Below are 18,478 nucleotides of genomic sequence, written 5' to 3'. Positions count from 1 at the left end.
CTGTTATCTCTAGACAGAGATTCCAGAGCATTCACAAAAACCCAAGATTAGTCCAATCTTAAAAACCCACAAGATCCTGTTTATGCCTAAACTTTGCCACCAGTCTTTAACTCATTCCTTAATCTCACCAAAAAAGTACCTAAATTTCCATGATGTAATTGATATAGATGTACCTTGTAATGTGAAACTATGTTGAGTGCTCTTTAGAACTTCAAATAAGTTACATGTACTGGTTTTCTTTTGTAATGTAGTTTCATTATTCTTAAAGGGTTCCAATCAGGTATGATTCTTTTCCAAAATCCTGCTCTATCTTATCTATTGTTGGATTAACACTTGAGATAGTCAAAACTTCCTGTCATCATTCATAGCTTGATTTCTCTATCTACATGGCTCTCCTGAGCTCTGGACACAGGGCCAACAGACTTCCATCTCATTTACAAAACTTGCATTAGCTGGTACTGACAGATGAGACTTAATATGTCACAGGTGATATATGAAAATATGGAGGATAAAATCAAAATTTGTGAGACTTACATTCTATTCGTTTAATCATTCATTATTTTGTTTCAAATATTCTTATAATGGAATTGAATGAACTGGAAAGGTTCTGGGGTTGTCTGGTAATGCCATTAATGATTTTTTAACTACTACTTCATCTAAGAATGGTTATGTCAAAGCAAAATACAATGTTGCATATGCTTATAGAAAATAAGGAAGTGATTTATCACATATATTTGCTTAGGCTACAGGTCCTTTGACTTTTTGAGTTAAATAAATAACAAACTATCCATATTAAAATATTATTTATAAGATTGGGCCAAAGTCAAGTCAGTAGCTCTTTAATAAAATGAGCAGAACTTCATTATAACAACAGCTCTTTATTACATGGTTTCAAATACACAGGAGACCAATCATGTTCCCTGAAATTTAACAATCACATTCAGTAAAAGTCTGTAAATACCATCTCTCAACATCTAAACCTAAAGGGCTTCCTTTAAATTCCCATTATGAAGCCTTGCGCAAAAAAAAAAAAAAAAAAAGAGGTTGTTTAAGCACCAGTAAGACTGTTGCTAGCAGTAGTTTTATTTCTTTCTCTTCTTCTTCATTATCATCATCAAACATGCAGCTTCTTCTTCCCATTTGCCTGGCCCTGCTCTGCTTCGTGGTACAAAGTTTATAAAGACAATATACCAATACAAAGTTGAAGCCATTAAAAAGAGCTTAGTAATAACTACCAGGAGATAATTAAATCTGGAGTGTTGATGGAATCCGAAGAGATGTGGAAACAACACACAAACTCAAACAATACAGTAGAAGTTTTACTGGGGAAGGAGTGACGGAAACTTTTTATGTGCTACTGAAGGACTTTCTAAGCTGCCCTAAGTTTACTTTCTTTCTGCTATTATCTTTAAATACTGCAAAGCATTGTGGGCGGCATCACTCTGTGCATTGCCACAGGAGATGCCCGAGCCATGACAGACTGTGATAGGACTGGTTGACAGTTCGGCGAGACACTGATACTGCCCATTTGCACTCAGTTCTTCTGTAATGACACAAGCAAACATGATGATTAGTGCCAACTGTAGAAAGCAGATCCTTTATAAAAATAATCTTTTTTTTTTTTTTTTGGTCTTTCTCATCCGTGGTACACTATTTCATTCATTCATCATTTCTGTCATGCTTATACAATCAAAAAACATAGAATGAGTCAGATGCAATGGTACACGCCTGTAATCCCTGCAACTCAGGAGGCTGAGGCAGGAGGATCACAAGTTCAAGGCCAGGTTGGGGAACTCAAGTGAGACTGTCTCAAAATTAAATAAAAAAGGCTGGGGATGTAGCTTAGTGGGAGAGCACTTGGGTTTAATCCCCAGCTTCACAACAGAAATGGTTGTTCAGTCATAGCAGTTCTCAAACATACTGCTTCAAACCATCTGACAGAACTTCAAAGAAACACAGGTGTTTAGGACTCAATGCTAGCCCATTCTATCAGAAGCATGGGGTTGGGGCTGGAGGTGGCTGGCTCCTGCATTTCAAGGAAGCTCCCAAGGCAACTCTAATGAGACTAGTTGAACGAGGCTTGGAAAGCACTGTACTAATAAGCAACTTTCTTAAGAGGGAAAGAACCATTTGCTAGAGGACTGGAGAGGCTGTTTCCCATTGGAAGTCATTTTCAGTAGGCATTTCAACAAGAAAAGACCTGGTTCAGGGAAAGACCTCTCTTGTGCCTTCCTATTCTTAGGATTTAAGTCTGTGCAATCTCAGTTATGGTGTTTTAAAAACAACACTTAAACCCAGGAAATGCACATTCTTCTGAAGATGGTAAAATAAGGCAAGAGTTCTTAAGAGGTAAATTTATGACTTATTCAAAGTGGTCATGATTAAATGTTTCTATTTTAGCTAGTCAATTTAGTGAAAAATACCAGATAAAGTGAGATTATTTAGTGAGTGAAGAGACTTTTTTTTTTTTTTAGTTCTACCATCTTTTTAAATTTAAGTAAAATTCACATAAAACCAATCATTTTAAAATAAATTTAGGGGCATTCAGCACATTTATAGTGATGTCCAAGTAGCTCCTCTAGCCAGTTTCAAAACATCTTCATCACCCCAAGAGGACATCCTGAACTCCTTAAACTGCTACTGTCCATCCCCACTTCCCCAATCCTGGCAACCAACCATCTGTGTTTAATCTCTATGGATTACCCTTCTGTGGGCAGTTAATAAAAAAGGAATCATAGAATATGTGCAGCCTTTTGTTTCTGGCTTCTTTCACTCAGCATGTTTTTCACTATCTTCTATGTTGTAGCACATATTAGAACTTCATTCCCTTTCACAGCTGAATAATATTCTATTGAATGGATATTCCACATTTGTTCATCCATTCATTTGTTGGTGGACATTTGGACCATTGCCACTTTTGGCTCTTGCAAACAGTGCTTCTGGGAATATGTGTGTACTGGTTATTTGTTTGAATACCAGTTTTCAATTCTTGTGGGTTATATACCTAGGTGTGAAACTGCTGGCAATTAATTTAAGGAACTAAGAAAGTTTCCCATGGTGGCTAAATTATTTTACATCCCATCAACAATGTATGAGATTCCAATCTCTTCATCATCAGACACTTACTATTTCCCATTGTTTTGACTATATAGTGTGCAGTGGTACCACACTGTAGTTTTGACTTGCAATTCCCAGTTGAGTAATGATGTTGAACATTTTTTCATAGGTTTGTTGGTCATTTATCTATTTTCTTTGAAGATAGCTGCCTAAAAGTTAGCCAAAAGCTTGTGTGTGTATATATATATACTTTTTTTTTTTAATATGGTGCTGAGGATCAAACCCAGCGCCTCACATGTGCTAGGCAAGTGCTCTACAGCTGAGCCACAACCCCAACCCCTTGTTCTATATTTATAAGAATGATTTAGTTCTTAAAATTCATAAGAGTTTCAAAGAAATTAATTCATGATCCAAAATATCCATCTCAAATTTCCTTCTTTTCAGAGATTCTGTATCTTCCATAGTTAACTCTATTGGTGACATAGCTCATTTATTTCTGTATCCCAAACTCTCAACAAACTACAAACATCAATAAATATTTGCTAAATGAATGGATTCTCATCAGCCATCTCTCCTGACCATCTTTCTTCATTAATTTTCCGGGTTCTGCATCATTCCTGGCTTATCAAGACACTGCATGACTCATCATTTAATTCCAAAGTAGCAGAGAATATCAAAAGTTCTGTCATCCCCTGACCACTCTAATTTTCCAGTGCTAGTATCTCTGACAGTTGAGTTCCCACATGTCACTGAGAGTGGAGTAGGGATATCAAATTCTTCACTTGTTATGCTGATATTAAATCAAGATACCAAATGTGTGACACACACATACACACAACTAGTTTTACAAATTGAATTAAAATAAAGTCTACACGGACTTGCTTTCTCATCTGTCCATATTTGTCTATATAAAAGACCACAAATTAAAGAAAATATAATAGATGATAGCTGGGATGGAATAAAGTTACAAATTGACTTTTTTCCATTTACTGCCAAGAAATGGCACTCATTGATTAAGTGGACACATGGTTTGGCCCACACAGACTTGATACTTGTACTACAAATGGGAGTGCTTTTTAATTGCCAAATGCCCAACAGACCTAGTGTAACAGCCAGTGAATATGCTGGAACTCTTTCCCTAATTTTCTTTTCTTTTCTTATTTTTTTTTTTTAATCTTTTATTTTTTGGTATGAGGGACTGAACCCAGGAGCACTTAACCTCTGAGCCACATCCCCAAACCTTTTTATTTTTCATTATGAGACAAGAATCTCACTAAGTTGCTTATGGCTTACTTAGTTGCTGAGGCTGGCTCTGAATTTGTGATCCTTCTGCCTCAGCCTCCTGAGCCAATGGGATTATAGGTATGCACCATCATGTCCGAACCTCTTTCCCTAATCTTGTTCTGGTCTTGGGTCAGTTTCTCAACCTTTCTCTGCCTTACTTTCTTCACTCATAAGTAAGAATAATAGAATTCACTTCAGAATTAGTTTGAGGATTCATTAATTGATATGTCCTTAGTACAGGGCTGGCACACAGTTAAACTATAACTTTCAGCTATTGACGTTTATTATTGAAACTGTATGTTAGCTATTATTACTATCCACAAGAATCAGACATCTCAATTATATATAATACCGGTCTGGCAAATATATATAGTTAGATTCCTTGATCAATGAAAAAGCAAATTACAACAGAAATTTTTGTTTTCCAAACACATTTTAAAAAGAAATGCATCTTGGGATAAGCCAAAGAAAAAAATCATACCTATATCCAAATACGTTATGTTAAAACCTTGTTCCTTGGCAATTTCACTAAGCAGCTGGATGTAATCTGTATTAGGAATACTAAGGAGGCTTCTTTTCAGTAAGTTGATCTTTTCACCAGGAGAATTTCTCAAGGAATGCCAAGTGCATCCTAAAGAATTTCCTACTACATTAGTCTGAAAAATAGAGATGAAGATTTATAGTCTTAAAGACTGTCTTTTAACACCAGTATCAGTATACTTACAAGCACTCACATTTAATACTTCAGAAAGCATATTTAAATTGGTACTATGTGGTTATCTTTCTAATTTAAATTAGACAATGCTAACATGCACATCTGTTTAACAAATATCATGAAATGAAAAATAAAAAAACAACACTAAATAAATAAAATACACTGTTAAGTATTTAAAAATACTTTTGTTTGTCAATATTGGAGTTGGAAGTTGTTGAGACCTTTAATGAATTATTTTTCTGATTCTCTTTTGACTAAGATGGTGCTGCCTTTTATCTAAGAGGTGACTTTGGAGACATAGAGGGGGCCCCCAGCACATAAGGGAAACAAAAACCACACAATTTTTTTTTTTTTTTTTTTGTATGTAGAGCAAAGGTTTCTCTTCTGAAACCAGTCTAGATCAGATACCTTCTTCCATGTTCCCTGACTGCCCTCTCTAAGGACCCATCTGTAATATTCTTTCCTGTTTAGTAGGCTATAAACTCCTTAGTGGCAGAGATTGCTCATTCACTGTAGCCCAGTACTGGGCACAGACCTTGGCATACAGTAGGAGTATGCTAAATGATTGTTGAGTGGATAAGTGAATGGACCAACAAAAAATGGAAAAGTGCTGCTGCTTTGAAGGCAAAAATAGCACCACTGGACTATCACTTTATTCATTCATTCTTCAGTAATTTTTGGTATTGAGAATCAAATCCAGAGCTTCACAAATGCTATGCACGCACTCTACCACAGAGGTACAACCCCAGCTGGGGCTGTCATGTTTAGATCCCATCCTATTATTCTGAATTGACTGTGTCTCTCAAGTTCTCTTACCTGGTTACCTCATGTGACTCTGGCTCACATATAGAAAGCAGCTAAAATTGGCATGGTGTGCAAATGAAAGATGAAAAGATTTTTTTTTAAATTGCAACAATGAAGTATCAATCCAACAAGAAATTAAGGAAATCTTCCTAAAGCAAGAAAAGCTTAATCAAATTAACATCATAACTGTCTGCTTAATACTCACTAGAGAAATGTGGTTCTCTGGAGAAATATTACTAAATTTGGCAAGAAATTTTTCAGCAGCATTTCTCTTGGCTTGTTTCTTTGATGCCCCCTTTCCTATATAAAGAAAAAAAGATGGTAGATTTAGAAAGGAAATCAGTGTCCACAGAGGATGATTGAATGTGTAAGGGATTATGTTTTTCATCTTCTAGGCTATTTTCTTATTCACTTGACATTTTGTTTATTGTTTTTGTTCATTGTAAAACACACAAACACACACACACACACACACACACAAACACACATATGTAAATATATATACTTATTCCCCCTCTTTTTTTCAGTGCTGGGGATTATACTCAGGACCTCATGCATGCTAGGCAAGTGCTCTAATACTGAGCTACACCTCCAGCCCTCAAATGACTATTAATTCTTTACATTTTTGAAGGTAGTTTTTTTCTTTAATGGTCTTTCTTAAATAATTTATACTTTCTGCTTTTCTTTAATAATTATTCTTCCCTTTGCCTAACTTTAATGAACAGTATGTGGTTTAATTGTGATCAATTTATTTACCAAAATATATTTGAATATGATCCCTCTCTCAATGTCCATTATCTATTCACAATCTTCTATACTAACAAATGTAGAATTTCCTTAATATGAATAAGAAGGGAATAAAAAATGATGGAATTGAAAGAAAGATACCTTAAATAGCTACTTTCATACTCTGCTTTGTAAATTAAAAGTCTGAAGCCCAGGGAGATGAAGTAATTTGCTTCACTTCTGAAAATAAAGGACTATGTCAGGAACCCAAAGGAGAGGCTCTGCTTCTGGCCCAGGGGCTTCTGCAGTGGCCACATCACCTCTCAAGGCAGACAGTGCCTGTTACTTGAAACTAATATCTAGCTAAGGCAAAAGTCTACTTTCAGTCATTTTGAAAATGACAAAAACATGCCAGAGTAATAAAGAAGAATTCTCACTAGTACTTAATTAAGTGGCTGCTATTCCTCTAAGTTTATGTCTTTTACAACTTAGAAGTTACTATAATTCCAAAAGACAATTTCTATTTATTTTTATCTTATTGCATTTTGGGGGCCATCTATTCTCTTATTAATCACCTCTTTTTCAAATGTAATCTTCTCTAGTCCTACTTTCTAGAATATCTATTGAAACTTTAAGAGATTTACTATTGCTTTTCCTCCCAGATGAATTATTTAAATCACTAATACATAGATGAAGATTATTTAAGGAATGGAGCCAATAATACATCTTTCCATTAACAACTTATGATTTTTAAAAACATCAAATTAAGAAACATGAGTATTCTTCCTTTTTTATTGGAAGAACTGGGGATTGAACCCAGGGCTACTTTACCCAAGTTACCCCTTCAGCCCTCTGTATTTTTTGGAACAGAGCCTCACTAAGTTGCTGAGGATGGCCTTGAACCCTCATTTCTCCTGCCTTCTGAGTTGCTGGGTTTACAGATGTGCATGGCCAAATATTTATATTTAAGTTCTACCTTAGAAAGTTAGAGATAGTAGTATAGGAGTTTATCAATTTTTCTCCCCACAGACATTTTTGAGAAGATATAACAACAGAGATTTCTTTTCTTTTTTTTTTTTGTTTAAAGAGAGAGTGAGAGAGGGGGAGAGAGAGAGAATTTTAATATTTATTTTTCAGTTATCGGCGGACACAACATCTTTGTTTTGTATGTGGTGCTGAGGTTCGAACCCGGGCCGCACGCATGCCAGGCAAGCGCGCTACCGCTTGAGCCACATCCCCAGCCCCAACAACAGAGATTTCTGTGGTCATTCATCATCTGAAAATATTCCAAAGTCTTAAATGGTAAGAAACAAGTACCAGTTTCCATAAATGACTCTAGTCTGCAAATTGTGGTATATTCTCTCTTATGAGCAGGTCCTCCTTCCTGGGAAAGAGTATATTCAGGAAGTCTCCAGCCATGATGAATAGCCAATTCCTATAAAATTGAAATAACGCTTTAATAGTAATTTCAACTGTGCAATGGCTTAATCACACAAATTTTATTTCTTCTTGATTTCAATCTCATTTCTAGTCATATATTTGAAAAGAAGGAAAGACCCTATATGTCCCATAAACATTCCCATCTTTTACATCTTTATATTACAATACCAAAATGGAAGCAGTTTTGTCCTATGAATGGCATTCTTCTTTTAAGCAATAGTGAGCTGATATCAGAGAAAGACAGGCCACCAGTGACTTCTTTGGGAACATCAGAGGAGACACCTACAGGTCTCCCTGCCCTGGGTTCCTAAAGCCTCTCCCCTCCTAGCTATGGACTTCTGGACCTGCAGCTGCTAACTGCTGCATTTGATCAGGGTCTCATGAGGAGCAGAGTCAGCAAACAAACTGGGATGAGGTTACATGTGAAGAAAACATTAGAAAAACTTATAGAGCAGAAAAAAGAGACCAAAGGATTGGTTAGGTAATGGAGAGGAAAATAGTCCTAACAGAGCACATGGATAATCTGCAAAAAGAATATTCTGTTTGCAGAAATTTAAAGATAAACATATGCGTGTGCATGTGTGTGTGTGTAAATATAATTTTGTTAGAATAATCAAATAAATTAATTACATCTCTTTTCTTATACAGCCTTAGAAATACAAGTAATTTGTCTGACCCCCACCTAACCTCTCCCAATTCAGACTCCTTGATGGTAGGGTGCATCTTGAGTTAGGTTACCCAATTTTGGCTCTTTATAAAGTCTTTTGTCTCAAGAGAAGTAAAAAGAGGTTTGTCACAAAGATGGGAAGAAATGTTCTTAAAGTATAATATTCTCTACCCATGTGCAATGAGGTCCTGTTATTTCAAATGAGAATTTCATAAACCAAAGGCAGATACTGCATATGGAAGAAAATCCACAACTTAAAAAGGAAAATAATTCTAAGTTAGCTATATAAAATAAGTTGGAAAACAAAATATTTCACCATCTTATCATGAAAATATAAAATGGCTTATCTTAAGCACTGTAATACCACCAATTAATTTTATCTTTTATCAGTAGACAAAAAAGGTAAATATGGAAAAAATATACAACTTACCTGTAATGAACCAATAGGATTAAGCTGGTTTTTTGGTTGCTTGGAAGGGTCAGGCATTAAGGGGTCAGGAACTGCAAAGCTAAACATATTTTTGAATGTTATTCAATAAAATAATTTCCCCAAATTACTTATTAAAAAAGAAAAATTTTTCTACTTAACTCTCTACCCTGAAGCTCTTGCATTATATCTACATGTGATGCCCTTCTTTTCAACAATTTCTATAGAAATCTGAACTCTGTTATATCTATCTGTACATATCAAATGTCACTTCCTCTAAGAAGCCTAGCCTTTTACCCAATGGATCATACTCTCTCACTCCTTTGAACCATTATAACATTTGGTTTGACATTTTATTCTTTATTTTTTTTTAAGTACTGAGGATCAAACCTAGGGACATTCTATCAATGGGATACATCCCTTTCTCTCTTTTTTAGATGGGTCTTACTAAGTTGTTTGGGCAGGCCTTAAACTTAAGATTCTCTTGCCTCAGTGTCTCAAGTCACTGGAATTACTTACAGGTGTTACCACTATGCCAAGCTTGATTTGACTCTTAAGAAAACTGACTTAATTATACAGCCTTAGAAATACAAGTAATTTGTCTGACCCTCACCTCACCTCTCCCAATTCAGATTGTAAACTCCTTGATGGTAGGGTGCATTATTTACCTACATAAGCTTCAAAGTGCTTTATACATAATAGGTGCTTGATAAAAATATATTCAAAGTACACTATTATGACTACACAAGATATAATAAGAGTATTAGCCAGGAAATTTAGCCTGGCACTATGGATAACACAGATCATCAATATAACTATGGAAGAGAGACCTATTATTCCATCATGTGCTCAGTGCTAAGATAATCCTGTTAAGAGTTCTATGTATCCTGCATAAAATAGATGGTCTACATAAATCTGGTTTAACAATGTAGAGATTATGATTAAGGAAAAAGAACAATCTTTTCTAGGCAGTTTGAAATTACTAGTTACTCAGAAGATCAATGCCTAATGCAGAAGAAGCTGCATTCCAAGGTTACTTCCACCTAAGCAATAGAAGAATCATTTCTTCCATGACAAGTGAGGTTTAACTATTGCACTTCCTCAAGTTTCTTTACCAAATGCCAGAATTTCAAGCTTTACATAGGCTGATTAGATTTAAGTATTCACTTACAATGCTGCATGCCGAAGCTACCCAAATAATTGTGATGGAGAAGTGAAAAAGTCTCTGTATTAAATCAGGCCACTTTAGGCCTGATTACAGCTTAGTAATTCCCATTTTATCTGTCAAGAAGCACAAATATATAGTAAAGTTTGTTAGCCTTTTTTGCTGACAAAGTGAAGTTCCTATATGCAGAAAGGACACTCCGTACACTCATTTCTACCAATGTGCTCAACATGTTGGGTTGACCTTTGGGCTGCACAGAAATAGCACAGCCATCATCAGTGGAGGCAGAACTCAAAATCTGCTATGCCATTTGGCATGTCTTGAAAGCTAGTATAAATCAATTGTAAGGCATGACCCCAGAGAAGCAAGTATCATCTTGTGAGATCCAAGGCTTGTCTGGGTTAAGTGCTTGTCTAGAGGGTTGCTATGTCACTGGTTAGTTCTAAATTACCCAAAAAGTTTAGAATGACCTAGGAAAACGGAAGAGTATATCATGAGAACCTAAATACAGACTTAATCCTAAAGACTTGCTATGGCTTTAGGAAAAAAAATCCGATTTCAAGTTCCACAGATCTTTGCACTTAGTTATACACAGATTATACCAGACTAAACTCTAAGCATCTTCTTTATTTTTGGGTACTGGGGGCTGAACCCAGGGACAAATTGAAACTATACTTTCAGAATTCTTTAAATAATTATTGAATATTATCCATTTATCAAAAATTCATAAAAATCTATTTAGATTGTTGACATACAGAACTATTATCACTGGGTAGCAAATTGAGTGGACAAAGTTATCACCCAGAAGAACTATTTACTGTTGTCTAAATCATTTTTATGTACTAAACATTTGTGTATATTTTGCAATTTGGGACAATTTATGTCAAAGACCAGATGTTTCTGTTTTAAGCTGAGTTTTATAATTCAGAGGAAGAAAACACATGTAGAATCAGGGGCTACAAATCAGAGAGAAATGTAAATCAATGAAAGATTACTAGTAATTAGCATATCACAGTAACTTTATTTTTTTATATTTTGGTACCAGGGTTTAAACCTAGGGGTGCTTAACCATTGAGCCATATCCCCAGCCCTTTTTATTCTGAAACAGGATCTTACTAAGTTTCTTAGAGCCTCGCTAAGTTGCTGAGGCTAGCCTTGAACTTGCAATCCTCTTGGCTCAACCACCAAATTGCTGGGATTATAGGCATGAGCCACCACATCCAGCTCGCACTTCTAGCATATCTGAGTTCGTGTGTAAGAAGAATTTAAGGTATACTATGTTCCATGGTGTGCCTAACAGAAACCAAACGATAATATTTTATTATACATGAGATACTTTAAGATTCACCTAAAACAGAAAAAAAAAAAAAATTCAATTTGGAAAAACATGGCAAGGATATCCCAGTTCACATTCTCTTGTATTTGGTATACAGTCTATAATAAAAGGAAATCTCTACCTCCTCCTTTCCAATGAGAATTCCCTAAGGAATATTTTTATTTCCATCTCACACCTTGTTTTCTTCAGTGTAGAAATAATCAAAGTCTTAATACAGAATATTAACAGTTGCCAGAGATATTATGGTTTCCGACTGCTGCACGCCATCTAAAAAACAACAAAGTAAAGCCTAATTCATGAGAGGCTGCAGTTAATTGGTAACTGCTGGGCTTAATTGGATAGAACTATCTTCATGGGTGATAGGTTTTCACAAAGAAATAGAATTTTAGAGCTCAGACACTGTTCACTCCGATGCTTTGGGGAGCATGTTTACATTTTTAATCTTACCTCAGCCATGATCATTTTGAGCTGCAGAATACAAAGAAATTTAGCTCACCAAATACTTGCATTGGCTTTCAGAATGTGGATGGCCGCCTCTGCAGCTCGGTGTTTCGCCAGCTTCTTACTTGTACCTTCACCTGAATTAAAATGTAAAAAGATAGTCTTTGTGAAAATGTGTGCCTTACAGAGATGTTGTCATACTACAAAACAAAGTCACTACAGGTTTTTCATATATGCAGTTAGTAATGAAAACATACAATACATGCAATTATACACTGAAACAAACTATTCACTGTATGAAACTGACACATGAACAAAATCACAATCTAAAAAGTTCTATGTATTTAAATCTATGCATCCCTATGTAAAAAACTTTACTCTTTCTATATTATATATTTATTACACAAATGGTAATGATGTAGACCATGTCACACCTCAGAAGAAATGCAACTTAGCATTTCACTCTTCCCTTATTCCTGGGCAGGAAGTTCTGAAGCAAGAAATTTCCTTTACAGAAGAAACTTACAGAACTTTTGGACAGTGAAATGTGCAGTTTTATTCTGACAGCCTGGTCCTATTCTGGATCAAACCCCTATGCTAGGCTAAGCAGTAATAGGTGACAGTTTATGCCTTATGTCTTCCATACAATCTGTATCTTTTGCCTTATAGATAAGGGAGGTTAGGGATAAGACTGACGTTTGAATTCAGCAAGCAGTTGCATCTGGTAAAGAGTGAATTCAATCATTTTTTTCCTTCTGAGTTCAAACCCTCAATGTTAGGAAATAAGATTGAAGTGTGACCCTCTAATGTCAGAGGACACAAAAACCATACTCTTTTATCTAATAACACAGACATTAGGGACATAGCACAGAACTGAAGAGATTCCCTGACCTCTATGGCTGACAGCCTAGTGTGGGATTTTGTCTGCTAATAGGTATCTGAAACATGGAGAGGTATGTGTTACACCAAGCCTAAGTGTGAGCTCTAGGAAAGTACACAAAAGTAGCAGGACCGCTGTTCTTGTTAGGGATTCAGAACAGTTTTATGGAGAAAGAGAACTAAACGCACACTTGAAAGATGAGGAAAGTCTAGTAAAGAAGAGAGAACTAGGAGATTAGGAAGAGCATTCTTGGTAGAGGAAAGGCACCTGCAAAGGCTCAAAGGCAAAAGAAAGCAGTGTTCTCAAGGCCATAAGTGTTGCATATGGCTAATGTGTAAGAGCTCAAGGGGAGCAATTTTGAGATAAAAGGCTGGAGAACTTGGGCGCTGGGGAATGAGTTTTATATGTATATCCATACACATACACACACACACACACACACAGATATTATATATACTTGTGCTATTCAAACCTTAACATGTATAATAATTGACAAGGAATTTTGTTAAAACATACTCTGACCCCATACATCTGGGATGTGCCTTATATTCTGCATTTCTATCAAGTACCCAAACGATATCAATCCTGCTGTTGACATCTCTCAAGAAGGTAAGAAGTCACGTTAAAATTTTTGTATTTATCCAGAGGGTGATGGAGAAACCACTCAATGGATGTTAAGAGAAGGAGGACAAATTTTGAGTACTAGGAAAAGAAAATTCATAGAGAATGGGCATTACACAGGAAGATAAAAGAGAAGCTAGGTTTGTGGCTCAGTGATGGAATGCCTGTCTAGCACATGTGATCACTGGGTTCACTCCTCAGTAATACATAAAAGTAAATAAAAGAAAGCTAAAAAAAAGTCTATCAAAAAATTTAAAAAGAAAAAAAGAGCAGTTATAACACAGAAGCTATAATCCAAAAAAGAGATGACAGTGGTCTGGATGGTAGCAATAGGAAGAAGAGAGAAAGAGACTCAATAGCTATTTAGTAGAGAGATTTTAATAACATACTAGACAAGAGAGGAGAGGAGCAAAAGGTATCAAGAATACAAACCCTGGGGCTGGGGCTGTAGCTCAGTGGTAGAACACTTGCCTTGCAGATGTGAGGCCCTGGGTTCGATCCTCAGCACCACATATAAATAAATAAACAAATAAAGATATTGTGTCCACCTACAACTAAAAAAATACAAACCCTGAATTTCTGCCGAGTGACTGTGTAACTATGGTGCCTTTACAGAGAAAAGGAATGCAAAAAAATGGGTTTAAGGGGAAAGATGGATTCAGTTTGAAACAATGAGTCTGAGAGGCCTTTCTATCATCCAAACAAAGTTGCCCAGCAAGCACACAAGTTGATACACTGTTCTGCAAATGGGACTGGAGGAAAGATATTTCTGAATTATTAGCCTTTATCTGGTATTTGAAGCCATGGAGGCAGATTAGCTAGCACAGGAAGACAGGCTAGTGGGAGAAGAGGTCCAAAGGATAATAATAGAAACAGGTGTTTTGTTTTGTTTTAATATTTTTCAGTTGTCGATGGACACAATATCTTTATTTAATTTTTTTATGTGATGCTGAGGATTGAACCTAGTGCCTCACACAGGTCAGGCAAGCAAGTGCTCTTCCACTGAGCCACAAATCCAGCCCTAGAAACAAATAATCATTCCCTGGCCTAAAGCACATTGGGGTGGGAGGGACTACTTCTTTTTAAACTTCCACTGGATATTTAAAAATAGAACAATTTAAATAATAATGCAATGTTGACACTATGGCTCATATGAGGAACATTGCAGCCACACTTCTTATCCACCTGTCTCACACAGAAAAAAAGCTTCATATTTTTGTTAAAGTAGCTTCAATGAAAATAGAGGAGTCCAAATTTCCAGGGACACATACAAATGATGCCTTCAGATTATCAGATGATATAATTTCAGTCTTCCTACTAATACTTTTCTTGGCATTTTTCCAAATTAAATTTAGTTTTATTTTTTTGTTTGCAATTAAATAGGTATATGAGAAAAATAATGTCCACATTTACAAATGGGCATGCATCTGAATTCTGAAACTTCACTGCTGTGTGACTCAGAGCATGTTATTTATAAACTCTCTCAACCTGTTTCTTCGTGTATAAAAAGGGGATACTATCTTATACAAAATACTTGTACAGTTTCAGGAACTAGAAGCTACTAAGTAATACAGTGAATGGGAGTCTTTCTACATTCCTCATTGTTTTGCTTTTTTTTGTGTGGACATAATTAAGAGTGATACAAGAGATCCAAAGTTCCAAATAATGCCTCCCTGTATCTGCTATAATTTATAAAACTATGAAACTTGATAGTACCTACTGACCCAGCTATGAGGGCTCCAAGAACCCTTCCGGTTTCTTTTTAATTCTTGGAGGAACCTTGGGAGGATCCTATAGTATGTGAAGAGCCTTGTAGGATGCCTGGATAACTTTTTATTATCTGAGCATCCCTGTATCTGGAGAAGAGAAAATTAGAATCAGATGAAGTTGAAAAGCTCTTAACAACCTAATATATGAGGTCTCCGTTTTAAAACAGCCCCTCATAGCTGTCTCTGGCAAAAGGGGCACTTTTCCCAATTGAAAAGCAACATCAAGTCTGGCCAGGGTCAAGGGGTTAACTGTGCATACAGACCTGTGCAGGTTATGTCCCCAACGGTTACTCTGAAGGTGAAAGTTGGCACGTGTATCTGCACATCGGATCTTTCACATTCATAAACCGGGATGTTCTTGGTCTTCATGCCATATTCGTGTAATACCTGAATCGGTGTTTTCCCTGGCTTAGCTGTTATCATCTTCCCCAAACTGCAAAAACCAGAAAAAGGTGTGCTTTGCATGTCAAAGCAAACAGGGAAGCAGAAGCATACACAGGGCCAATTTTGACTGCTATCAATGGTGACCGGGGAATTACTGTAGCTTCCTGGCTGCCAGGACCAGAGCTGGCAAGGCCTGTGCGCACCTGTCTCCCAGCTCTGCTGCGGCAGTCACCCAGCAGGGGCTAGCAGGGTGAAGGAGGGACGTCTTTATAGACAGAATTCGAATGCGGACAGAAAGGAGTTCTCAGGGGGCACACGGCTGCATACTCTCAAGATCAAGTCCACCAACCCGGTCCGCGCGTGGCACCTTTTGCCACCCCGTCCCCCTGCGAGCCTCCACGAGCCACAAAAGGGGCGGGGCGCGGCCACAGACCCCGGCGGCCGGGCCACAGACCCCTGCCAGTCGCCGCCAAGAGGGCGGGGCAGAGCACCACAGTGTGTGTGTGTGGGGGGGCGACAGGAAGGGGCTTTACCCAGAATGCCGCCGGGGCCCGCTCCCCGCCCCCTCCTCTGCTGCCCACCACTCTCGGCCCTGCGGCCCCTACTGCCCGGGCTCGAACCTGAAGGTCCCGCTGTCCTCGCGCTCCAGTGGCGGGGCCTCCGCGCGACGTCTGCTTTGAGACATGGCGAGAAGGGACGGCTAGGCAGCGCGAGAAAGAGCGGTGCGGAACGGCGTCCTCGCTTCCCGCGTCGGCCGGTCCCCGAGCGGAGCTCTCCAGCACTACAGCCTCCGGGTCTCCTTGCTGCAGGCGTCCCTCTTGCGAAAGGAACTGGCGGGGCGGGGTGGGGGGAGGAAGGGCGGAGACTCTGCGTTACGGCACCGGCCACACCCCCTCGCTGCCGGACCTCAGGCCCTGCTACTAGCCAGGCCCCGCCCCTCTCCCGGCTCCATCTTTTCCCAGCGCCCGCTCTTCCCAGCTTGGCCTGCACCCCCTTCGGCTCCCGAGACTTCACGGTGCTGGCCCCTCCCCTCTCCAGGCCCCGCCCCTCTCCTCTCCAGGCCCCGCCCCTCCCTCTCCAGGACCCACCCCCTCTGTCATACCCCAGCTTTTCCCAGTTGCCGCCTGCGCTCCACTTAAGCTCCCGCGGCATCCTGGTCGGTCATTTGTTTGCCGCTGTCGCTGCGCCTGGATCCTGAGTTTTGGGGCCTTAGGAGGTGGTTTGCCACCCGGAAAGAATGCTTATTCCTGTGGGCTCAGGGTTAGCGAGGCCAGAAGTCCGGTGTATTTGAGGGGTGGGGAGGACAATCTGGGGACCGGTTCACTTTAAGAAAGATTTGAAAATGCTAATGCAGAATTGCTAGGGAAACTCTCAGAACCTGGTGATGAAACTTGAGACCCTTGATTTATCGGCTCCTGAGAGCTGAGCAGGCTTTTCCAGCCTCTGCGTCCGCTGGGGCTTCTGGAGACCCTTCTCTCCTGCTGGGCGGGCTCCTTTGTCTTGGGGGCATTCTAGGCAAGTTGGACACCGGGTCAGTAGAGCCCAGCATGGCTTGTTAGGTGTAAAGGACGGCCTTTCTGTAGGCCAGGTTCCAGTTTTGTTGGTTGTAATGGCGTTGGTGGATGCTCTACCTTTTGTGGGGATCAAACTGCGACATTAGTTGTGTCGTCTCTCTAAATGTTTGCTTTCCACGTGCAGAAATGGCTCCCTGTGCTTACAAGGTGTTCTGGAAGATGGTTTTGCACAATAATGTTTTCACAATGGAAAAAAAATTTATAGTTGTAGATGGACAACGTGTCTTTTATTTCTTTATGTGGTGCTAAGGGTTGAATCTAGTGCCTCTGGAAGATGATTTTGCACAATACTCTTTTCACAAAGGACATTATTATTTTAAATTTTTTCCCCCTAGTTTTAGATGAACAACATGCCTTTATTTCTTTATGTAATTCTAAGGAACTAACCCAGTGCCTCACACATGCTAGGCAAGAGCTTTGCCACTGAGCTACATACAGCCTAAGCCCCCAGAAAGGACTTTACTAAAAGTACATTTTGGGTTGCATGTGACCCCTGAACACTTGAAAGCAAGTGAAAAAAAAAAAAAATACCAAGAATCTAATCAAATTAATTGCCATTATTTGAGGCTTGAATTAAGCCTAGTCCCTCTTCCTCTACACCACATATGTGTGTATGTATATCAACTAATACCCAGCTGTATTAAGTTTACATGAACATCTTTAAGGACCACAGAAACATTGTTTGAATGTTCATTAAAAAGATAGTACAGATTTGCTTTGGAAATGTATTTTTAGCTAAAAAGTTTCTTAAAAACAAGTGAAAACCTTTTATAGATCTCTTTAAGATTAAGTAAGGTAATAAATAATGACGAGATAAAAACAAAATAAGTGCAGCAGGACTCCATTTCAGGTTATATAGACTGAGTGCCTAGCTTCTGAGTAAGAAAACATTGCATAATATTTTATAGTTTTCTAAATGTGTAAAATGGCTTTAATTTAGTATTTTGTAAAGATCTGCAGGCATTTGTTTTCTTTTCCTGTATTCTGTGTATTTGCATTTAATATTAGGCACTTGGTTTTGTGAACATACAGATGGGAAAATGTTCCTGCATTAACTCTATACCATAAAGTTTCAAAAACACCACTGTTCTGTGGCCAAAATTTGCCTGGTGAACTTGTGAAGGAATTCCCTTTGGACTAGGTCCATTACAGATAGTATCCAGGACTAATGTTAGTGCCTAAATTGCA

General features: G+C 38.3%; 1 protein-coding gene across 1 annotated transcript; it reads right to left on the bottom strand.

The window, feature by feature from the left end:
* Positions 1–858: 858 nt before the first annotated feature.
* Positions 859–16,561, bottom strand: Prkra (protein activator of interferon induced protein kinase EIF2AK2). Its single transcript, XM_076866073.2, has 8 exons — positions 16,337–16,561; positions 15,596–15,765; positions 12,118–12,199; positions 9,124–9,202; positions 7,904–8,021; positions 6,066–6,160; positions 4,823–4,997; positions 859–1,543 (listed from the first exon to the last, which is right to left on the bottom strand). Exons 1-8 carry the CDS (start codon positions 16,399–16,401, stop codon positions 1,386–1,388), a joined length of 942 nt encoding a protein of 313 aa, XP_076722188.1. The 5' UTR covers positions 16,402–16,561; the 3' UTR covers positions 859–1,385.
* Between the last annotated feature and the right edge of the window lie 1,917 nt (positions 16,562–18,478).

Source organism: Callospermophilus lateralis, chromosome 9 (assembly GCF_048772815.1).
Source record: "Callospermophilus lateralis isolate mCalLat2 chromosome 9, mCalLat2.hap1, whole genome shotgun sequence".
Classification (NCBI taxonomy): domain Eukaryota; kingdom Metazoa; phylum Chordata; class Mammalia; order Rodentia; family Sciuridae; genus Callospermophilus; species Callospermophilus lateralis.
Note: the sequence above shows the minus strand (reverse complement) of the source record. Positions and strands in the feature narration are given on the sequence as shown.